This window comes from Rhizopus delemar, genomic scaffold (genome assembly GCF_000149305.1).
Source record: "Rhizopus delemar RA 99-880 supercont3.20 genomic scaffold, whole genome shotgun sequence".
Classification (NCBI taxonomy): domain Eukaryota; kingdom Fungi; phylum Mucoromycota; class Mucoromycetes; order Mucorales; family Rhizopodaceae; genus Rhizopus; species Rhizopus delemar.
Genome location: NW_027137846.1, coordinates 381,173 through 404,331, shown reverse-complemented (window position 1 = coordinate 404,331; position 23,159 = coordinate 381,173). Strand labels below are relative to the sequence as shown.

Below are 23,159 nucleotides of genomic sequence, written 5' to 3'. Positions count from 1 at the left end.
ATCCAAAAAAAAAAAATAAAGGCGCCGAATAGTTTTTTTTTCTCTCTCTCTTCAATTGCTTAATATCCATTAACATCCATCTGATAAAGTAAATTGTTGCGCAATCTTATTCTATTACTGCGTTTCCAATCCAAGGTTGTACAAGATAGTAGTGAAAAAAAAAAAAAGCTTGATGGACAGCATTTGTTCAAGTTTTCTATGACTTTTATTATAAATCCCAAGTAACTTTAAGGATTTCTCCTTTAATAGGACGTGCACTCTCAAATACTTTTTCATATTTTAATTTATGTCCTTGTTCATCAACAGATTTCTTCAAAAAGTTACAAAAAGGTAATATACCTCCACCTACACCAAAATAGACAGTTTTTGCACCAATATAACTAATAGCCAAGGTGAATAATCTATTCTACAACAATTCATGTCCTCGTTTTCTTTCTTACCAAACGCCATCAGGTTTTTTAAGTGCCTTTTGAAATACTCTTGTTAAATCAGAAAATGAATGTTCTGCATAAATAGTTTCTGATGTCACAATCATATCGTATTGACCTTGATCATTTCCCAATCTTTCCTACTCAATAGTATAAGCATATCACTTTTTCTTTATTTTGCAACTTACAGGTAATGTGCTCCAGTCACCAAAAAATGCTCTTGTACGAGCATTCACTTGTTGTAGCATGGTCGGTATCTGTTCAGTCGCAATCTCTGCTTCTGCATCGCATGTAACAGGATCTTCTTCAATACGTTTTTCATCCTCCTCCCCCTCTTCTTCTTCTTCTTCCTCTTCTTCACTTTCACTACTTGTATCCAATTGTGGTTCTTCTTCATTTGTTACCGCAGGCTCTTGAACATTTAAAACAGAATTCAAGAGAATGTTTGGTATACTAACATAGCGTATCACTTGCTCGTTATAATCTTGAATATCTACCTTGTTGGATTCATTACATGATAAAAGGTAAAGAGAAGGAATAGAGGATCCACATCCAAGCTGATAATATGTGTTATTAATCATCTATTACTCTAGCTTATTTAAAATACCTCTAATATTTTTTTGTTGCTTGTCTCGTCTTTAGGCAAACTGGACAAGTATTCAACCATATCAATTGAACACTCCCAAGTCTTAAATCCCCCTTCATACACCCCTTTTATTAAATCAGAGTTTCCACTCAGGCTCAACATAGAAATAACCTCTTTATCAGTGTCGTTGTCTACAAAATTATCTTGTTGGGCTAACTGAAAGCGTACGTCGGCCAAGGTACGCTTATAGATTGGATAGGGTACATTATTTATCAAAAGTCTATCGGCTTGAATCACTTGAGGTAAAGGAGAGGACTACAGAAAGATGGAAAAGTTTGCATACACGTCAGATACTATCTTATCCATGTCTTACTGTGATATCGTATTCTTTGCTTGGAATCTTGGGTGTCTCTGCATTATTTTCTTCAAGACTTAAATCATGAAGTGAAGATTCAAGTTGTTGGTTTTCTTCTGTTTCCTCAAGATCGAGATCTTCACTCTATTTAATTATTGTTGGTATCAAAACTACACCGAGATGCCTTTCTTATTGTTATACCGTGAAATTAAATTTAAAGGCCATTAGAACTTGGAAAAAAAAAAATAACCATTGATTTTGAAGCCAAGGAAGTAAAATGAGGCTTATTATTTTCAAAGGCAGCAAAGAAAATCACAAACTCTCTCAAAGGAATTCGTTCATATATTGGTCTTGTTGACTATACAAACTCGTAGAGACTCTTTCTAATATTGATCAAAGTAAAGAGTATGCTCAACTCTATTCTATATTGTCTTTTTGCTTGGTTTTCAAGTTATACAATGACATAAAAACAAAAACAAAAAAAAAGATAGAGAAATAGAGAAAAAGAGAGAAAAGAAACATGTTGGTTAATCCACAAAATGATTGTGAAGCAGAAGTAAAATAAATACAAGAGAAATTAAATGATAAAGAGGTCTTGTGTTGCTGACAACAGACTCATTCTGATCCCACAACTTTCATTTGGTTTTAAAATCACTTATTCAAGAACAGAAGTTCCGAACATAAAATTCTTTGTATTGTTGGTCAGAGATGATAAAAGGTTAATGCGAATACAAAATGCGCATCAAACAATTATTTTTCCAATTGATCCTCCTGAGGCCAACGAATGCTATTGCTTATAGTAAATAAAAGAAACGAAAAACGCAAACAATCTTTTCATGTGCAGATGCCACAAGAGACCTCTTTCAATTTATTATCCGTGGATATGATCGAGTGAAATAACTGGGCAATGCAAGACAATTCTTTTCAAACAATTTTCTCAAGAGCTTAGCGTGTAGCAAACATAAGCTCTTCCTCAGAAGCATGTCTAATGTAAATTATTCAAATCTTCACCTTCCAAACAAAACTTTTGCTGCCACATAAACAAAAAATGCTTACAGTATTACTTTGCATCAACAAAATGCTACCCGGTGATTCCTTGCTTTCATGACTATTTCTTTTGCATGTTGAACAATCACTTGGAAATCTTTCGAGTCATTCGCTTGTCAATAGAATAGATTCTTTTATAAAACACTAAAAGCCAAAAAAAAGGGATTTATCCTCTTTTACTTTTCCATCATGCATAATTACAATTCTTTTAAAGGCGCAAGAAAGTTTTTTTTTTTTCTTCTTTTTATTAATTTACTCGGTAAAAAGAAAATATTTATTCGCGGTTACGGCCTATGTAAAGTAAATGAGTAAAATATTTGGTTGTACACCTATTTGAGTCTTACCAAGACCACCACGGAATTCAGGCTTGAAGTCACCAGAAGCACCTTCCTTACGTCTGTAGTTATCACGGTCACCACGAGGAGCACGGCCTTCACGGTCACCACCGACTGATAATGAATTCGTTAATAACTTTTTTCTCTTTTATGCCAATACCACTTACAGTTACGACGAGGAGCAGCAGAGGCAGGACGAGCAGTCTTCTTCAAGGTAGCGGGGACGATTTCTTGAGGCAAGTGGAGGTCTAGAGAAATATAATTTTAGATTTCGTTCGACTGTTGGCCGTAATAACTTACATTCACGGAGGTAGTCAATACCCTCATCAGTGAGGGTATAATAGTACCATTGCCAAGAGAATTGAGTCTTAACCAAGCCCTTGGAAGTCAAGGATTGCATAATCTTGATGACTTCAAGGTTAGGGACTTCAAGTTCAGTGTGCTTGGGAGCATTGTAGTCCTTGGGGGCACAAAGGGCACCATCTATACTTTGTGTTAACTATTCCGCATATACACACTTCTTCTTATTTATTACCCTTGAAAAGAGCTTCGTAAATAACCTTTCTGTTCTGCTTACTGACAAGCATTATGCTATACTCTATTTTTTTTTTCTATTAATAAATCTCGAATGTACAAGTTGAACAAGAGGGAAGAAAGTTTGGTTTCGTTGCGATTATTTTTTTATAGTTTTATTCTTCATCCATCAATCCATCCATCCAACCTTCCTCTCTCTTTTCTTCTCTCTCCTGTCAACTTTTTTTTGGTGAAATTGAACTTACAATACGATGATGAAAGAGGAGGAGCCTATTGATGTGCCACTTTCTTTACCATTTGATATTTTGCCTGTATTTTTTTTTTTTTTCTTATTGCCTCGCCTCATCTTGAAACTCAGTACCCGGACCAAGCAATCGTTCGAAAAATCACGTGACGTGATTCCAGATGAACCTGAAAGGGTACCAGCCAATCAGACATGCTGTTGTTTTTTTGATTTTACTCTAAGGAGGGGGAAAAAAGAAAAGAGAAGGATTATGCTTCTCCTCATTAAGACCTGCTAAAGATACTGTTGATTAACACACTAATTTTGCCGCCTGCGGTTTTATAAGGTAAATGGAAAATTGTTGAGCAATAATAATGGAAAGAAGTCGTGTTACTTTATTTAAACTACCGAATTTATACAATTGAAACTTTAGACGCAAGAAAAAAGTTATATATTCTTTCCCTCGTGTTTAATAATATTTTTCTTTTCTCTCCTTCACTCTTTTATAAATGGCACTAGGTTTTATTAAAAAAAAAGTTAAAGCTTTCGCAGTAGTGATACTAATGTTTCTCCTTAAAAAATAGATGAACATTATATTTGTCAAAGGGCAGCTAATGCAATCATCTCCGAGATTGGCCCTTTTCGAGTATCCACCGATGCCTTGCAGACCATAAACCAATTTCTTGACGAATTTATAGTGTTATTACTACGTTGCTCTCTATCATTGGATTTATCAGAGATTAAAGCAACCATATTCAACTTGCTCCCTTCTACACTGGGCAAGAATGCGATTGTAGAAGCCGAGCTGGAGGTCAAGACATTTACAGAGACAGAATCGGTTGATTATGAAGTATATGAACGTATGCGAAAAATGGCAAAAGACACATTTCCGGTAGACGAGGCAATTTCCTTATTAAGAGAAAAGTGTTTTGAATACTGTACCTTGGCAGATAAAGAAGATCAACTTTATTTACAAAAGTCAATACAAAAGAGAACTAATAATAAAAACATCATCATTTCGCCGATCATTGCTATTTATGTGACAACTATCATGGAACATATTGCAGAGTATCTTTTGACAGCAGTAGCCATGTCAGCAGAACATGAAGAAACAGATTATGTTCGAGTGAAAGAAGTTTATTTGGCGTTGATTGATGATGTACAATTAGGAAATGTATTTAGTAAAATGAACTTAAAAGAACGAACTGAAGTAAGTTTTTATTTCTCTTTTGCTTTCCTTTTTTTTTTAGAAAGACTTATTTCAACAATAGAAAAGAGCTGGACTTTCAACAAAAACTGCAAGAGCATCTTATTTACCCACTTCAATTCCTCCTACCAGCAATAATAATAATAATAAACAAAGAAATACAATTCATGAAATAGAAAAACCAATAGATTTAGAAGATTTGGATTTAAATTATTTTGCAGACAAGAGAAGTTCATCTCCCCTATCACCCCCAGTACGTCCTCATTCAGTTATATCGCATTATTCAAATACAAGTAGAAAGTCAACTTTTCATGTATTTAAAAACAATAGAAATTCATTCAGCCAATTCGATTCACCCTCGCACTCACCCTCCACATCTATTTATGATCCAGACAATGTACCTTCAATGAACTTTGACGAGTTGGTCAAATCAGGAGGCACAGTCAAGGTGTCACTGACACCCAACCGATTAAGATCGATCGAAATCAAGGACCAGACTAAGGACGATGCACCCTCTCCTGAATTGACTTGGGAAAGGCGGTCCATGTCATCCCCCAGAGCATCAACTCAACTCTCACGTCGAGCGTCCAGCAGGTCAACACCCGAGACACCCAAGCTGCCTCCGAAATCACCTGCTTCACCACTCGGTAAAAAGAGTTTTACAATCAATGATCTCAATCGATTTGAAAATCCAAGAGAAGCACCAAAACCACCTACAACAATCGAAGTTGCACCTCCTCATAAAAAGCCCCTAACACCACTGTCTGCCATGCCTTCAAAGCCTGTAGGGGCAATGACAACGAGTACAACAGAAACGAGTATGTCAAGTACCAGCACAGACTCAACCAACAGTACAGCCTCCCTTCCTGACCCTCCTCCTGTGATCTCATCCGATGCATCCAAATCGACAGGGACAATCACGGTACAAGAAAGCATTGTGGCGCCCACAACGATAAGAAGAAGTAGTGTTAGCAGTCGAAAGAGCAGAGAAAATTTACGCAAAATGAGATCCACCGAACATCCTAATACCCCTGATGCATTCGACATAAATAGTAACAAGCAAATTCAATTTACAGAAGTACAAAAGCGTCCTCCAAAGCCTAGCATCGAACGGCCTTCGAGCATGGTTGCCAAAAGAGCATCGATGGTGGGTGACAGTAGACGAAGGTCTGTCTATGAAAACTACGCGACCGAGAGACACGGACAGGAAAGAAAAGGATCGGTGAGTGTGTCAATCAAGCAGTGGGACGACATCTCGAGATCAGAACCGACCCTATCCATGCCACCAAGACGATCCATGTTTAGACAGATAGAAGAGATGCAAGAAAGCCCAGGCGCGGTTTTAGATAAAGTATTGAAATTTGAACGTGCTTCTTCGCTGGACGACGTTGCAAGAGTCTCAAGTTTACCAAGACGTGAAAGGTTTCTCTACCTTCAGCAGGATCCATCGGCTATTGAACGAAAATCAACAATCCGTACCACCACACGGCCTCTTAGGGGGATTGATCAAGCCACTCAAACAGAACCAAAAGAAGATGAGAAAAAGGGCCTGGTGGATGGTGACGAAGAATGGTTTCTTCAAGACGACGAATGGGATGACGAACAAGAAGAAACAGAAGTAGTGGAATGGCTTCTTGGTGAATGAAAAAAAAAAAAAAAATAAAACAATTCAAGCCAATCAAATTGTTCTACATCACTTTTTGAAAGTCATTTTTTATTAATTTTTCTGCTCTTCTTTTTCTCTCTTGTTTACGTTATGAGTTCCTTATTGTTACCCACTGTCTATCTTGGTGGCTGTATTGCTGCCATGAGTGCCTTTTCTTATGTTTATCGTAGAGCTTCAGGTAAAGGAAGAAAGGATGTAATAAAAGGAAATCTAATTGTTTGTTAGGTGCTCATGTGGTTGATTCTTGGTTTCCGCTCAATAAACAGAAAGAAGAATACATTGCTTTATTAAACGCTGAACCTTCAGTCCCTGAGTTTCACTTGAAAGCAGCTCTTTTACGTCGTGCGATGGAAGCAGTTCGTCGCTTAGTTCAAATTCAACAAGAAAAACCAGCTTTACAACAATTGATGAAGATGGGCAGCATAGGTGATGAACTTTGGCGCGAGTTTAACGCAGCTGAACAAGAAACAACAGGAGAACTTCAAGAAATTGCTATGGAAGCCAATACATTTAAAGAAAACTGGGGACAAACTATTTTTTCAACGGCTGCACAAATGTTGGAACACGAAAAGCAAAAGAAATTACAGCAGGAAATGAAGTTGATGTTGGAAAAGGAAGCAGAACTTAAAAAGCGCCAAGAGGAGGAGGCAAAGGAAAACGAAGCTAGGGAGCACGAAAGACGTATAAAAGAATCAAAGAAAGCTGAAGAAGAATTATTAAAAATGGAAGAACAAGAAAAGAAGGCAGCAACGTCAAAAAAGAAATAAGCTTTTCTACCGCTCCCTTTTTTTTTTTTTTTTACGAATAAACCAGTTTTTGTAAAACAGACCAAGTTGTATGTGTGTGTGTGAGTAACGTTGGACTTTATATGATTCTCCCTAAATTAAAAAATAAGGGAGAATAAGATATAAATCACTCTTTTTCTTCTCGTTTTGTTTCTTCTTTACTAACCAAACAATGTCAGAACATATTCAACTTGAGCTTGGTATTGCTGGACCTGATAAACTTGAAATCGTATCAGAATTTATTTCACTCGTGTGTATTTCTGTTCTGGCGACCGCTTTGGGTTCAAAAACGTTTGGTGAAAAGGTAAAGGCGCTCAATTATGGCCGCTTTGTAGTCATTCTATTGTATACACTATCTTGGGCATTTGCCGTTACTTCTGCTGTTGTTGTATCAACTAATAATAGTATAGTAATGTGAGATGTAAATACAGCCTTTATTTATTTTATTGTTATAGATAATATGATATCCTGTACTCTTGGTATGCTTTCCTGTGATATATTTTATGCTGGTAGTAAAGTTGTTATTTATGCATGGTTGATTGAACGTATTCACCTTGTAACTGCTGTAAAAACCCCTCGACTTAAAACATGTCAATATCGATTTCATCTTTTCCTATTATCTCCATACATTATTATTTTTGTATTAATGGTAACCCTAATAGTTTTCAATCATCCTACTTTATTAATACTTGCGTGTAGTTGAGCTTTAGAAACATTTACTTGGAATCGGATGGCACTTGTACAATTGGTTTACAACTCATTGCTAGTATACCTTTACTTGTAAAGAGAAAAAAAAAAGTATAACAGATAATATATGTTTCTTAATTAAACAATAATGTCAAGTATAGGTTTATGATTTCGTAAGGATTCATTATTGGCATAAACACAAAGCATATACTGAACACTTCATAGTTTTTAAATTTTTATTTAACCTGGTTATTCATGTCACCACTTATGAATGTAGGAATGACAACACGAGCTAATTGGAGAAAGACAAGACTATATAAACTTGCTCGTAGAACATTGGTTGCCTCTATCGTATCACTTTTAATCTCATTCATTAACGTTTTGGTGGTTGTAATCACTAAAGGCCATGAAAGAGGACTTGTTTGTTTAACAATGTGTACTGTGGATGTAACAGTGAATGTTGTCACCGTTCACTGGGTAAAAATAACCCGATATTTGTCATTATGGTTACTAATATAGGAAATCCTAGGTTACTATTAACAAATCTTCCAATAAAAATAAAGATACAGCAAAGAATAAAACGGCTTATACAGGAGATAGATTATCTGTCGAGTTAACATTTGATGCTGAAGAGCCTGGAAACACCGTTGATAAACACGCCAAATTCAATTTTGGTTCACTTCCAGAAATGGATAATAGACCTCAATCCCATCAAGCGGATGAATGTGATAGCCTCAAATCTGTTCAATATTCTCAAACAAGTGTAAAACCCTTACAGCAACAATATTGATACTTGAATAAAAAAATTTTTTTTCACTCCTTAATATTGTGCAACCATCTAAACAATGTCAATTTTTTTAAGGGTTTTTGAGAGAATACTTTTTGATATTGTTTCTTATTTATTATAATCCTTTATTGGTCTTGTCACTTGGTTATTGGAACCGAATTATACAGTCATTGTGCTCTATTGAATCAGGGGAATGTTTGTACTATTGTTGGCATAAACGAGGTGTCTGATCTTTGCATACGATTAGGCTCTGTCAAACAATATATTTATTGAAATAATAAGATCTAAACATAAAGTTTGATAACACTGAAAACAAAAGGTCTATCTGTTCGAGACCTTTAATTGTATCCGACTTTTTTTTTTAAACAAAAAAAAGCTGCTTTGGATATAATTTCTGGAAACAAATACGGATAAATGCCGCGTGAAGATCGATACGAAAGAAGTATTTGTGACAGGTACCCAGCATAAACCCTTTCAATAGACGATATTGTAACAAAGATGGACCCTTTTTGGATGAAACACAAAACAACCCCGACATGGGTCGTTACAATAACCCAAGTTATTTTGATAATCATTGCTAAAGAAATGATAATAATAGTACAATTAACTCCACTCACCTCATATCAACAACAAATAAAAATACTTATTTTACTATCAATAAAAAAGAATCTTTTATTTCTTATAAAAACAAGCATATCTTTTGTAAAAAGTTCCTGATCTCTTATTTTACCTTTCTTTTATATTATTTTATCAGGTCGCATCGTATTGATTTTATATATAAAATTTGATAGTCACTACTTATATCAAGCTTCTGCTTAATTCTGCATTGGACAACAGCTTACGAGACAAAAGGGGCCTTAAAAACAAGCTTTACAAGCAAACTTTATCTCAACTTAACCCATAAATCCGCAAGACACTCCTCTTGTAACAATACTAAACACTTCTTTGGAATCTAGCATTTTCAGCATTAATTTCAATTATTGTTTCAACCCTATCTAGTATATGCTTTAATTAATTCGACATTTATTCTTCCTGACAGTACATGAACAAGTCTCTTTTTGTAATATAGAGATATGAATGTGAATCTTATATCTTGTTGAATTCAATCGAGTGAATACAAGGCAATTATTTCTTCTTTCTTTCTTGCCGAAATAACTTCAAACATTATTACATTAGAAAGTTACAGTACATCAATTGAGTCTTGTTATCTTACAATTATTCTCTCTTCATATTAATAATTCATTTGTATTCTGATCATAATGCTCACATACGAGTAGTATTTTTTTTTTTTTTTGCTTATTTCTATGTACAGTTCATAGAGCTTAAGTGGATTTTACGAATTGAATTAAGACAATGACTCTGAATGCTCAAATACATATTTTAGCTGAGTTCGGCTGTTCCTGAAAGTGTCTTACTTTTCTTAAGAGATTCGTTAATGTCATTTAACAATAGAAACTTTACTTTCAAAGGTTCATATAGGTTCCTTGAAGATAATAGACTTGTATTAGTTGTGAGATTATTGCTTTAGGCTATTCCAAAGCCTTACCAGTTGTTTTATGATAGAAATAAATAGTTGAAATCAGATTGGTTTTCTTTTTCCCCAAAGAAGTTGTTGCCATAAAATGGAAGGCACATTCACTGATGGATCATTGTCTTTAGTTTTTTTCTTTATTTATTCTACAAATTATGTGCTTTAAAATGGTTTAAAATGTAGGATGCACAAGATAGCTACATACTGTAGTTCTTTTATTATAATAAAATACGGTTACTAACAGTGAGTACAGCTTGGTTGTCATCAAGTATTTATAATTTAGGGTTATTCCATGTTAATCTAAAAGCTCTTTCCAGGTTGCCTGGACTCTCTCATGTGTACACAATCATGGATGAAATGAAGCATTAGATTCTGTGTTAATTTAGTAAAAATTGGTTACAGCAAATACTCTGCAAATACGTTAATGTTTTCCCTTTATAATATCTAAAATGGACTGATAAATGACTTAGCTAGCAAGGAACAAAAAACTGTCAATTACTAGAAGTTACTTATCCTGAACACTGTAAACTGTTTCACTCTTATGCCAGCATAAAAGCATTATCCCATTTTCAGTAATAAATACTGAGCATAGTAACTACTACTGCAGTTTATAAACCTAATTACCTTTGCTTCTTCTCATTTTTCCTTATTAATTTTTGTAATGAACTCACTTTGTTAAATGATTGAAACTAAACTAGTTTATCACGTTGATTTTGAAGAGGACATAAAAGCTGAATGGTTATTTCAAAGGATACAATAGATTTTTTCTATTAAGAAAGCTATTGATAAATAAGGAGTTTATCCGTGTGAACTAAAAAGCTGTTTTTTGTATACACTTACAGGAATGTTATTACGGTCTGTGTGGGAAAGAAATGTGAATATAACAAAGAGGGTCGTAATCTATTCATGAAATATTTTATTTAATAATTATAGCAAACAAGTACTGTGAGCATCATTCTTTATTGAACCACTGTAGCAAAATTTATATAGTTGATTTATGCCCCAAACTTTGCTCTTTCTTTAAAGCTCGAAAGCACACAAAGAGGAGAACCCTAGATGCAAATATTTGGTTCATATGTAAGTGTTTAGATGGGTTAAACATGTGATTGTCTCCGTGTTTGACGTTCAAAAAGTATAAATACAAATCGGCAATCTGTCTTTCTTTTTTCTTTACAATTGTTGGATTATTTTGATCACCAATGGAAGAATTAATCAAGCTGTGTAATGTTGATGGTTGCTGTGTTGAAAAAACGGCTAAAAAGCTGGAATATGTCTTGTCAAACCCACCTGCTGCTCCTCCTGTCAATGTTTTCTCATTAGTCAATGTGAATATGATAAATGAGTTATGTGTTACAGCCTCTTGTTTGCCTCATGTCTTCTTTCGTCTGGTGCATGATGTCTATTCTCACGTGAAGACAAGTCCTAGAAAGCCATCGTGGGATATACGAACGACTATAATCATGAGCGTCTCCCAGCAAATTAGGGATAGGACGGTTATGAACAGTCTTTCATTCTATAGGATCGTATCAAATACAATAAAGTATTTGAACATTATGTCTGCAGACATCCAACTGGTATCAATCCCAATCAAACAAAGGGAGCTTTGTGGTGTACTAAAGAAGATGGATCAAGAAGAAACAGGAAACCGATTATTGGAAGCAGAATGGGTGTCTGCTGTAGAGAACACGCCTTATTCATCAAATCAATACGATAAAGCGAATGAAAAGATTGTATTGTATCTACATGGTGGAGGTTATTGCTTGATGAGTGCTCAAACTCACAGAGGTTTAACAACCAAAATAAGCAAGGTGACAGGTAGAAGAGTTATAGGTAATATCCATTAAATCCTCAACAAAAATTTTTTTTTACTAATGTTTTCGAAATTTCTGTTTAGCTATCAATTATCGTTTGGCACCTGAAGTGAAATTTCCGGGAGGATTTTATGATTCAGTTCAATCATTTCTTTATTTGATTGATAAAAATGGAGAATATGGCTTTGATCCAAAGAATATAATGATCATGGGTGATTCAGCAGGTGGTGGATTGTGCTTAGCATTGATGTTATACCTTAGAAATCACGGTTTACCTTTGCCAGAAGGAGGGGTATTATTATCTGTAAGTCAATCAACAATAACAGGCGGAGATTCTTTTTTTTGTTTTTTTCATTACTAATTGCATAAATATAGCCTTGGGTTGATCTGGCTTACTCGTATTCTAGTTGGGATGATAGTGATGATTATTTACCACCAAAGCCACAGGAAACAACCAAGTTTCAACCTGTAATGTTTTATTTGGAATCACCCAATTTAGTATACAATCCATATGTTTCTCCTATCTACGCCGATAGCTTTGACCACTTGCCACCAATTCTTATTCAATCCGGAGGCTGTGAAGCTTTACGTGACGAAATCAATGAATTAACAGCCAAAATCAAAGGTTCAAAGGGCACAAATGTTCGTCACGAAATCTATGAGGTAATATTAAGCAAGAAACCATTTTCTATTGTATATATCAATAAAGTATACTCTATATAGGATATGGCACACGCTTTTCAGGCTTTTCCATTGGCCAAATCCTCAGAAGCCATTGAGAATATTGGCGTTTGGGCAAGAGAAAGTAAATTGAAGACAGGAAGTTATCATATCCCAAGGGAAAAGAATGAATTGATTCCGGCTTAATAAATGCGTATAGCAAATTTATTGTTATTTATATATTTTGGTCTTTTTTTTAATCTATTCCGAAAACCTATAGTTCATTTTAATTTATCGTTTTGCACTTTTAATTTTACTGGATTTTATTGTATTGGATGTTGGTTAATAGTAACAAAAGCTACTTGCGTTACAATTTTCGTCATATACATTGTCTACAAAGATATTCACTCAGAATCGATCTTTCCTGTATATCTAAAGTACTTTCAATTACTGTATGAGCCTTTGTCAGACTGATCAATTGACTCGATCTTATTGTAGCTGTGCGCGATGTCATCAGGTCAAGTCCACCAGCTCGCAAATGAATTCAATCGGCCAAAAACTCCGTCAGTTGATTTAACTCATTTTTTTTTTCTAATTTTTTCTTCAGTTACCACTGGATCCACCATGGCACCCTCTGACGCTACCTCAGAGTTGGTTGCTAAGCAATCTAGCAATGCCAAAGGATTATATCCACAATCATTCAATGCAAAAAACATACCATCATTCCTTCAGACACCTTACAAATACAGCTTATCTTCTAAAAATCTGCAACAAAAAAGGAAAAAAGCAAGAGAGGCAACTTCTATCGGTGGAACAACGGCTATCGCTAGAACGCTTATGATGCAAGGCCTGTATTTATTTTATAGGACTCCCATTAAGGTAATTTGAGCAGTAATAATTTTACTCGGTTGGCCCCTTTTTAACCTTTTTTATAGCTGTTTCGACCCCTGAGAGTTGATTATCTTGTAATGGCAAGGGCATTAATGCCGGTAGACGATGTAAATGCCAAAAAGTTTTCATTTAGATACACTTCAATTGGCATGATTTCACATGCGGTGAAAACAAAAGGGGTAAATAGAGACAAGCTCAATAATCATACAATTATTAAAACCATTACTTTAGTGGAATTTCATTCCTCGTCACATACTTCCTCCTTTAGTTGCAAACACACTTATCGGAACAGTTCTTTATACTACTTATATTGCAACTCTACCAATTTTTCATCCACCTACTGCTTATCAACTACACAGGCCTTATCCACCTCCTCCATACACCTCAGTCTTTGCAGCAGGTAACTATAATTTAGAGTCTCAGCAAACTGCCTATTTTTAATCATATCACATCTATAGGTTGTCTTGCAGGTGCTGCACAGTCGATTATTGCCACTCCTCTTGATTCTCTTAAAGTTCGTTTCGAGGTGAATGATTTATTGGAAGGAAAGCATCGTTCAATGTATCAGTTTGCCAAATCGACATTTAAAGAGTTGGGAATTGCAAGCGCATATCGTGGATTCACTTTAACTCTTATGAGGGTAATGCCATAAATATACTGCTGTACCCCTTATATTGATTTAATTATTAGGACTCATTATCTTGCGGATTATTTTTTGCAACCTTTGAATGGGTAAAACAGCAAGGATATTATTACTTTTTAGACGAAATGTATGGTTTACATGTTGATTCTTCAGATACGATTATGGAATTGGAAATGGGTTGGAATAACATGACAAATGATGAAGATGTCGACACAACACCTATTCGCTCAGCCACCGAGCGACCACCCATGATACTAGAGCCTTTATTTATTATTCTTGCTGGAGCAGCAGCAGCAGTGGTAAGTTTTTATTTCGAATAAAAAAAAAACGCTGAACATAGAAATCATTAGGCATATCAACTGATTGACCATCCATTATCCAAAATACACAGCATTTTTTACATTGAAGAAGGACAATCTGAATTTGCAAACAAGCATAAGCGAGAGTCTGTCAGCAACCTTTATAGAAAAACATTAGATCAATGTATTGCACAGGCTAAACTCAATGGAGGAAGCTGGAGAAAGTTTTTATACCAGGAGTTTGGCAACACAGTGCTGAGAGTGGTCCCTGCGACAAGCGTTGGATTTTTAGTCTTTGAATTGGTCAAACGAGAGATTGACTTTAAGAGTATTGATTTTGATGCACTGTAAACTTTTTTTTTCTGTATTTATGTATTAGTATTGGCTGTATATTGCTTTCTTTTCTTTTTTTATTAATATTTGTCTTAATCTTTTTTGTAATATAAATGCACTAAATTTTTTACTGTAACAGAAAATGCTTTGTTAAATTGTTCTTTCTCTGCAAGTACTTTGATATCAGATTTAATAACTTAAAAGCTCAATGTCTTTTACAGCGTTTGACATTGTAAGAATATTTCTCTTTTTATGGCAAGTGAAATATCATGCTCGGCTGCTTTCCATTTTTGGATGACAAAAAAAGGCAACATTCAATTTGAATGATCGCTGACAGAAAAAAAAATTTTTTTTTATTCTTTGCTCTTTTCACCATGTCTAGTCGCTTCCCATTTACAAAATTAGCTCACAATCCAGTGAAACCTCAACTTGTGTTGGCCAATGGTGATCAATTCGTCGTCTTAAACACTAGGTAAAAAATAATACGGCTAAGAGCAGCAAGAGAAAGCTTACTTTTTTTGTTTTTTTTTCCAAAGCAACGGTGAAATAATAAAAGCTTTACCTGCTGAAGAGCTCAAGAAGGAAACTGTGTCCGATAATTATCGTAGCATTGCATTCAGTAAGGATGGTTCATTATTAGTTACTAGTGGAGAAAACAAAGCTATTTGTGTATGGAACACAAGCGATTGGTCTTTGAACGTCTCTAGGTAAACAACGCGACGCGCACACAAGATTTGTAGACAAAGTTCATCTTTTTTCTTTTGTAGAACTGCGTACAAGCGAGTAAATGCTATCCAATTCAATAATGACGCTACTACCCTTGTTGCTGCAGACAAGTTTGGTGATGTTTACTGGTACAATATGAAGTAATTGCACACACACAGCAGATTGATAACATATTTTATATAGTCATCCTGTTAAGGAAAATGTAAAGGATGAAGAAAAGTTGAACCCTATTGTGGGTCATGTCTCCATGGTAACAGACATGGTGCTTTCACCCAATGAAAAATACGTTATTACATCAGATCGCGACGAACATATCAGAGTGAGCCGATATCCAAATGGTTATAACATTGAGTCTTTCTGCTTGGGACACACCGAGTAAGCAACGAAAAAAAAAAAATCAATGCTGTCTCATGCGCTAACGATTATCATTCAGTGTTGTTACCTGCATTGGTATCTTACCTTGGAATGAAGAGTTGTTGGTATCCGCTGGTGGTGATGGATCAATTAGAGTTTGGGAATATATAAAGGGTAAGCAAGTACAATGCTTGGATTTGAAGGAACAAATTGAACCATACAAGCCTGTTGTAAGTTTCTTTTTTGTTATGTCTACATGTGCATTGACTGAAATATGGAAATAACTTAGGCTTCTGATGCTAATTCTGAAGATGCTATTGTCAATACATTGGCTTTTGATAAAAAAAACAAGCTTCTCGTTGTGGGTTTTGCAAAGTAAGAGCAAATACAGGAACACTGTATAGAAAGCTTATGATCACTTGTAGGTCTCGCGCTCTTATTGTGCTTGAATGGAAGGAAGATAAATTCTTATACAAAGATACAGTACTTACACCTTTACCTATTCTCGACATTGCATTTGATCTTGAAGGCAAATTATGGATTTCATCAGATCCTAGTAATGAAGATAAGAATGATTTAGTTTCTGTTTTAAGCCTGAATGATGGAAAGGTACGATGATACTTGATCTTTTTCTAAAATAATCTAATATCAAGCATAGTTTTCCTTAATTGAATCAAACAATGCTCTTGTCAAGCAAATCAATGAAAGTGAAGTGACTAGAGGTAATACAATGATATGTAAAGCTGTACGCCTAAACTTATATTCTTGTAGTCAACATAATGCCTGATATTTATACTATTTTCGGACTTCGTAAATTCCTTGATCTTCCTGAAAATATAGAAGGAGAAGAAGCAAAGAATAACAAAAAGAGAAAGACTGAATAAAGATGTCATTTTATATAAAGTAATAAAAATAGGATGTGAGGTATATATGTGGTGTGTTATCATTCTTCAATGTCTATTAATTTTGATATTCTTTTGTTATCGTGTGCCTTTGGAACTAATTCACGGTCCCGAACATGAAGTGAAGAAGGTGTAGGTGTATCTATTTCAACCGCATCTGCCTCATGAGGTTCATGATTATTATCTGTAATGAGTGAGCTTATACCGGCCAAGATATTGCCTGTTGCAAAGATGATTGAATCTCTTGTGGGTGACGTAGCTAATTGAATGGGTTCATCATTTCTATCATAAAGTTGAGATGCCATTGAAATTCCTCTAAATACGGAACTGCGTCTTTTATTGTTGCTTTGGTTCGAATGTCCGCTATGTGAGGTTGGGTGAGCATAAACAGGTTCATCAAGAGAAGAAGGATTGATGGTAGGCAAGACAAGAGAAGCTCGATTGTATTTGGTTGAGCGTAAGGGTTCGCTTGAATCGCTAAATGGCTCGTGTTCAGGTAACATGATGGCTGTGTTACTACTGTCTGCACTAATTGACAGGGCAGGATGCATACGCTTGGGACGCTTGGAGGTGATAAGGTATACACCAAGAAATTCGACAGCACATCCCGTCATGAAGCGTGACATTTGATCAAAACTCATGTCATCAAAGTCATGATAAAGAACAGCACTACCAATGATGGCGGATACTGTAAACATGACAAACTGGGTAGGTATAACTTCTGTTGAATCAAACCTTTGAAGCGCTTTGTTCAAATATTTGATTTGTAGAATGGCTGTTATCACAAGAACAGCAATAAGCACATACGAGACAGGGTAACTAATTGTATAGAAGTTAGATTTTGTGTTTTTATAATAGAAAAGTGACTTACGCAAACATTTTGAGGAATGTAAGACTTAGTAAAGATGCTACACTCTTTGTTGAAAGGACAGTATAGCCACCGTAGATTGCTACAAGACCTAAATCAATCATGATGCTTGAAGAACCATGAATAGGTGATAATATAGTCAAAATGACAATGGCAATTCCTGTGAGAATAAAGTAAATAATGGATTGAGTTTGCGTGATAGCATCCATGATAAGCTCAGGTGATAACTAGTATAATCGTGTCAGAATAAAAATAGAAAACATGAGCAGAAGCAATTTCTTACAGCGGTTTCTTCAGAGTTTGAGCTCAGGACAACGACGCCAGCACCAGCGACAGCCAGGATAACACCAACAAGATCTCTTTTTCTAAAGACTTCCTTCAACATCAATGGCGCTAATATCACATTGGAAACTAAAGTGGTTGTTCCTAAAGGTGCAATTGTAGAAGCAGGTGCAAAGCCATAAGCTAATTTCAATCCGATGAATGATATATTTACATGCTTTTCTGTAAATTGTATTTACCAACAAAGTTGCCCACTTCTCCTAGTATCATTAATGATATGCCCAACCACCATAGCTTTGACTTCAAATACTCTGTATCGTCTCCTTTTGTTTGTTCATGAACCATTGTCATAATAAACTTTTGCTGTTCCATTAATTCTGCATCCGATTGAGGAGTTGGGGCTGCTGCTGTGATTGTGGAAGATTCGATAGACGATCTCGGCGAAGAGTACCCGTCATCGGGGAGAAAGCCATTATAGGATGTGGTCGATATCCATTGTGGTGGATCGTCTATATTTGAAAAATAATTGGCCATTTGTTTTTCTTGTATTTTATTATGCTGAACATCATATAAGTATATTTTTAAAAGTCTATACAACATGGTCATTTTTTACCGCTCTTTTTTGTAAATTAAGTGCAACAGATATCAATGCCTAATATAATAATAAATATAAGTATAATATTTCTGTCTATTTAATGAATTTTTAAGCCCTACATTTCCACAAACAGATACTAAAACACCAATGAAAGTATTGAATGCAACATCTTCTTGCTCTTTATTATTATCCATTATATTATTCAAGCAAGCATTAAAAAAAAAGAGAAAAAAAAGTTAAAATAATATGGCTTTCATGAGCTTTAAAAGTAAGTACGGGGATTGAAACCTACTTCGGCAACGTTTACCCATTCTCCCCTTAATTGTGTTACTATGGCAACAATTCAATTTATTTAATTCAATTCTTTTTAGTAACAAAAAAGCAATCAGAAGCACGACAGAGAAGAAAGAAATGTAACATAGGCATGGTTTATCAGGATATAACTTTAGGATAGCTGCTATTAACTAAAGTAGTTTAAAGTAGAATTGTCGTTAATTAAAAATGAAATGGTTCGTACAATATCCGTGGCTCTTTACCCTATTTTACTCGTTTTAAAAATAAATCCACATTGTTTTAATTTTCAAGTAAAAAAATGTTTATAGCCCATTATTACAAAAAGAGCGTGTAAAAGTCGAGAATATATGTTGATCATGTATATGCGTTGACATATAAAGCAAAACAGATATATTTTTTTAAATAAATTGCATATGAAATAATCAATATACAAAAAAAGAGTGCTTACTTACTTTAACACCACTTTTTACAAGTAAATATCTAATTTGAAGATAATATTAAACTTTTAGCTTGTAGTTGTTCCAGTTCCCCTCAATAGTAAAATATAGACCAACTTTTTACGCATAATTTAAGGGAAAAAGCATGCTAATGATAGCCAGCTTTGGCAAGTCCACTCGATAAATGTTGCACTAATTTTTAATCCCCACTCCTTTCTTCTCTCCCCTCTCTTTTATTATCAATTTTTATATTATAATTTTTGTATCTTTTTCACTTGTAAAAAAATGGGAATCCAAGACGTTGTAGCACGTCTTAACAAATCAGCCGGCGTGGAAAGTCCACTTAAAATTAAAAAAATACCAAATAAACCGGATAATACAGTTATGATCAATAAAGCATTTCCTCCTTCACCAGCAACTTCACCTACACAGAAACATCTAGAATCAATATCTACAGCAACACTAAAGCCCATATCAAAGCCATCTTTGCCTGAAGAAACAAAGTCTACACCAAAACCCATACTAAAACCTGTGCCAAAACTTACATCAAAGCCTATATCGAAACCTATACTAAAACCCATACCAAAGCCATCTTTGCCTACAGAAACAAAGTCTTCACCAAAACCCATACTAAAACCTGTGATAAAGCTTACATCAAACCCTGTATCAAAACCATCCATGCCCATTCAGACAATAATACCAAAGGATATGGATATGAACATGTTTGATTCATTAACAGCAGAGATTCTTGGCTTATATCAACATTTGTTAGATCAATATAATGATTCGCAAGAGTATATTAAAAAATTAGAAAAGGATGTGGAAACCTACTTTTCAGCAGCAACCAAAGTGCGTGATTATGAGATTCGTGTAGAATATTTAGCACAGAAACTAGAGCAAGTGTCAGAAGAAAAGGATTATTTTGAAAAAGAACTAAGACAAATCAACCAATCAGTACCACTATCGCCAGCATTTAGTCAAGAACAAATAGAAAAACAACAAAGAGCCAATGATGCATTTATATCAGATATTGTGCACGTTTATGAGGAGATGCCAGATACAGAAAGCATGATCTTTGATGAAAAGATCGAATTGGAGCAGTTACAAGATCAACTCGTAGAATGTGACAAGGGAGTTCAAATGACGATCGCTAAATATGTAAATGATATTGAAATACAAAAATTGGAAACCAAGGCACTACAACATGTCGTTGAAAAGCAAGATGAGTTGATCAGCAAACTAGAATATAAATTAAAGGATAATGCAGATCAACTACTACTAAAGGAGCAAGTAGAAGTACAGCGGATTGAGCTGGAAAATAAAAGAGAATTGTTAAGTCAATTATTAAATGAAAGAGAAGAACTACTACGAAGAATAAATGATAAAAGAAGGTCTTCAATAGAAATGCTGACAGACAAAATAGTAAATTTAAATAGAAACAGTTCAAGTTCATTATCATCTAGTGGAAGAGGCTCATCACCACCTTTAACTGCACCACCAAAGCATCCGTTGCCTCCTTTGCCCTCTTTACATTAATCTATACATATTTAAACGCTCACTCGCACTATACACACTTGTATCATAGAACATTTTCCTCCTTTTTTTTTCTCGTTTATTGTTTGAAATAAATTACACATATTTTCTTTTGCTCTCCTTTTTAGCCCCAAGCAGCAGTTGTACAGTAATTAATGATTAAATGACCATCTGTATTAAAACACTATTATAATAAAGCATTAATAACAAGTACCTTGATTAGTAGCGTATAAATGTACTTTATGAAGATTGGATATGGTTTCATCTGGCGAAGGAGAAAAAGCACTATTGATATAAAGAAACTATATAAAACAATTGTTATTAATAATAACAACATAAAAAACTATGTTTACCAGTGGGTCAGAGCCTTTGTATCGAAGTTCTTTTCTAAGGAATTGAATAACAGTTTGAAATTTATTTGAGGCAGTCAATTTAAACACTTTTTGTTTCAAGATGGGCGCATTACCAATCGCTTGAAAAATTACAATTACTATGACAAATAAATTACTATTATGGTGGAAACACACTTTTTTTTTTTTTTTTCAGAAAAAAAAACCTTTAGAAGTGTCCTTTTCTTTATATTTTTCAACAATTTCATTTAAATTGTCATTTTGCATTTTATTTAAATGATAAAAAAAAAAGAAACACACGAGTGAGTATGTGTGTTACCTTGTTCTATTTAATTTATCTGTGGTCTTGATCAAGTTTTGGCTTAATGGGTCTACTTGGTTGATAGTCTTCTTTAGCTGCTTATTCTGATCGTCAAGCGTGGTATTCATTGTAATAGCCATATTCTTTAAACCAGCAACAGCATCACCGAGCAAATCAAGATTTTGGTCAATTTCATCTTCAACTGCATCATCCTCTGAATCTGCTTCAAATTGATATCGACGACGATCTGCTTCACTGCGTCCTCTGCGTCCTTCTCTTCCTCTTGGAGCAGAGTTAGAACGATTTGTTTCTTCAATGCGAGCCTTTGTTTCATATTCGAATTGACGGATTTGGTCTCGTTCAGCCATATGATCTGCATGGTCTTGTTGAAGTCGCTCTAATTCCTTTCTCTCCTTTTCTTTTCTTCTGAATGGATTAGATACAACCGGCACAAATATAGATCGATTCAATTTTCTTAATTCTTCTGCTTGATTAGATGCTCTATCAGCATAAGCCTTGGACATATCCAAATGTCTATTTACATTAGCAATTTGTGCTACATTGTTCATTAGCACTTTGGCTCTCCTCTCTATTAAATAATATATAACTTACATGATTGCTCACCAAGCATATTCATTGTCTTTGCTGCTGTAGCCTCAGTTTCATGGATTTTTTGTAAAGCCGCACGAGTACTGGCCAAACTGTCTTGTTTCACATTTTTTATTTTCTGTTTTATACCAGCCACTTCAAACTCTTCATCCTCTTGTTCATCATAAGATTCACCTCGGTTGTTTTGTCCTGATCTTGGAGAAGAATAAGCGTCACCCCTAGTTTCATAACTATTGCTTCTGGCTCCACCAAATAATTCTTGACGATTATCCGAATCTGTTCGACCATAATCTCCTTGTGGAGGAGCAGATGTGTAAGATGGAGCAGGAGAATAAGAAGGAGCAGGAGAGGAAGGAGTATCAAAGGGATTGGTTGATTCTTTTGCTTCTTGTTGTTTATCCTTCTTTTTCCAAAACATTGTACGTTAAAAATATATTAGAAAGAAAAAAAAAGGATAAAGAAACAAATTTCTAATTTTATAAGTGGCACCTTGACTCTTTCTATATTTAGGTACAAAATTTATTGGTTGCTTAATTAAAAAGGAAGCTCTTTTCCAATCAAAAAAGCGCACTGGCTCTTTAACTGAGGACTTATTTTAAAGTAATCTTGTAATGTACAATAGATTTATTTACAATAAATCCATTGTTCTTCTAGTATAAAGAAGGGTATTATTTAAGAGGCCATAACTCATACGATCCTCTTGTATACATGCTTGTACCCAGAAACGTTAAACCAACAGCTGTCATTGTTATCATATTTGTCTGTATAGCATGTGAATTTATGATCTGTGGCTTCTAATTCTAAAAGCAGGTATTCTTCCACTCTAAATATAGCTTCTTATTTACATAGCAGAAGAGTAAAGCAGTTTTGGATGAACCTGTATGAGAATAAGAGTTGCTTAAAAACTAAAGCTGTTTATGCTTTTGACATACTTGATCTAAAATAAATTAAAAAAGGAATACCCCAGCATGCAAACACGATAAAAAGATGAAGTTATTTTACACAATACTTAATAGTAAAGCGGTTGAATACCAAAGTGAATTGTGTATTATTTTTCTGTGTTAACAGTAAAGAGAGAATGAAAGAATGGGAGAAAGGAG

At 34.7% G+C, this 23,159-nt stretch overlaps 10 protein-coding genes across 10 annotated transcripts; 6 read left to right on the top strand and 4 right to left on the bottom strand.

Moving 5' to 3' along the window:
• Positions 1–320: 320 nt before the first annotated feature.
• On the bottom strand, positions 321–1,594 carry RO3G_16529 (uncharacterized protein; the record flags this gene model as incomplete). The annotated part of the gene is made up of 6 exons (XM_067671113.1): positions 321–345; positions 441–568; positions 617–985; positions 1,036–1,329; positions 1,388–1,513; positions 1,571–1,594. 6 exons carry the CDS (start codon positions 1,592–1,594, stop codon positions 321–323), a joined length of 966 nt encoding a protein of 321 aa, XP_067527214.1.
• A 1,096-nt stretch (positions 1,595–2,690) lies between these two features.
• On the bottom strand, positions 2,691–3,338 carry RO3G_16528 (40S ribosomal protein eS10; the record flags this gene model as incomplete). Its single annotated transcript, XM_067671112.1, has 5 exons — positions 2,691–2,707; positions 2,761–2,865; positions 2,919–2,999; positions 3,052–3,234; positions 3,287–3,338. 5 exons carry the CDS (start codon positions 3,336–3,338, stop codon positions 2,691–2,693), a joined length of 438 nt encoding a protein of 145 aa, XP_067527213.1.
• Positions 3,339–4,017: 679 nt separating this feature from the next.
• Positions 4,018–6,360, top strand: RO3G_16527 (uncharacterized protein; the record flags this gene model as incomplete). The annotated part of the gene is made up of 3 exons (XM_067671111.1): positions 4,018–4,027; positions 4,207–4,718; positions 4,780–6,360. The coding sequence occupies 3 exons, from the start codon at positions 4,018–4,020 to the stop codon at positions 6,358–6,360; spliced, it is 2,103 nt and encodes a 700-aa protein (XP_067527212.1).
• Positions 6,361–6,728: 368 nt separating this feature from the next.
• RO3G_16526 (uncharacterized protein) lies at positions 6,729–7,148 on the top strand (the record flags this gene model as incomplete). Its single annotated transcript, XM_067671110.1, has 1 exon — positions 6,729–7,148. One exon carries the CDS (start codon positions 6,729–6,731, stop codon positions 7,146–7,148), a length of 420 nt encoding a protein of 139 aa, XP_067527211.1.
• Positions 7,149–7,338: 190 nt separating this feature from the next.
• RO3G_16525 (uncharacterized protein) lies at positions 7,339–8,643 on the top strand (the record flags this gene model as incomplete). The annotated part of the gene is made up of 7 exons (XM_067671109.1): positions 7,339–7,470; positions 7,572–7,587; positions 7,622–7,731; positions 7,866–7,946; positions 8,015–8,026; positions 8,079–8,330; positions 8,383–8,643. The coding sequence occupies 7 exons, from the start codon at positions 7,339–7,341 to the stop codon at positions 8,641–8,643; spliced, it is 864 nt and encodes a 287-aa protein (XP_067527210.1).
• Positions 8,644–11,724: 3,081 nt separating this feature from the next.
• RO3G_16524 (uncharacterized protein) lies at positions 11,725–12,849 on the top strand (the record flags this gene model as incomplete). Its single annotated transcript, XM_067671108.1, has 4 exons — positions 11,725–12,001; positions 12,066–12,286; positions 12,358–12,645; positions 12,706–12,849. 4 exons carry the CDS (start codon positions 11,725–11,727, stop codon positions 12,847–12,849), a joined length of 930 nt encoding a protein of 309 aa, XP_067527209.1.
• A 417-nt stretch (positions 12,850–13,266) lies between these two features.
• Positions 13,267–16,506, top strand: RO3G_16523 (uncharacterized protein; the record flags this gene model as incomplete). Its single annotated transcript, XM_067671107.1, has 14 exons — positions 13,267–13,521; positions 13,578–13,640; positions 13,765–13,933; positions 13,992–14,173; positions 14,224–14,475; positions 14,527–14,822; positions 14,948–15,040; positions 15,191–15,280; positions 15,345–15,515; positions 15,576–15,674; positions 15,718–15,909; positions 15,968–16,118; positions 16,178–16,263; positions 16,314–16,506. 14 exons carry the CDS (start codon positions 13,267–13,269, stop codon positions 16,504–16,506), a joined length of 2,292 nt encoding a protein of 763 aa, XP_067527208.1.
• Positions 16,507–17,066: 560 nt separating this feature from the next.
• RO3G_16522 (uncharacterized protein) lies at positions 17,067–18,729 on the bottom strand (the record flags this gene model as incomplete). Its single annotated transcript, XM_067671106.1, has 7 exons — positions 17,067–17,072; positions 17,114–17,609; positions 17,662–17,885; positions 17,942–18,123; positions 18,180–18,498; positions 18,554–18,592; positions 18,655–18,729. 7 exons carry the CDS (start codon positions 18,727–18,729, stop codon positions 17,067–17,069), a joined length of 1,341 nt encoding a protein of 446 aa, XP_067527207.1.
• Positions 18,730–19,551: 822 nt separating this feature from the next.
• On the top strand, positions 19,552–20,802 carry RO3G_16521 (uncharacterized protein; the record flags this gene model as incomplete). Its single annotated transcript, XM_067671105.1, has 1 exon — positions 19,552–20,802. The coding sequence occupies one exon, from the start codon at positions 19,552–19,554 to the stop codon at positions 20,800–20,802; it is 1,251 nt and encodes a 416-aa protein (XP_067527206.1).
• Positions 20,803–21,261: 459 nt separating this feature from the next.
• On the bottom strand, positions 21,262–22,477 carry RO3G_16520 (uncharacterized protein; the record flags this gene model as incomplete). Its single annotated transcript, XM_067671104.1, has 3 exons — positions 21,262–21,289; positions 21,469–22,006; positions 22,063–22,477. 3 exons carry the CDS (start codon positions 22,475–22,477, stop codon positions 21,262–21,264), a joined length of 981 nt encoding a protein of 326 aa, XP_067527205.1.
• Between the last annotated feature and the right edge of the window lie 682 nt (positions 22,478–23,159).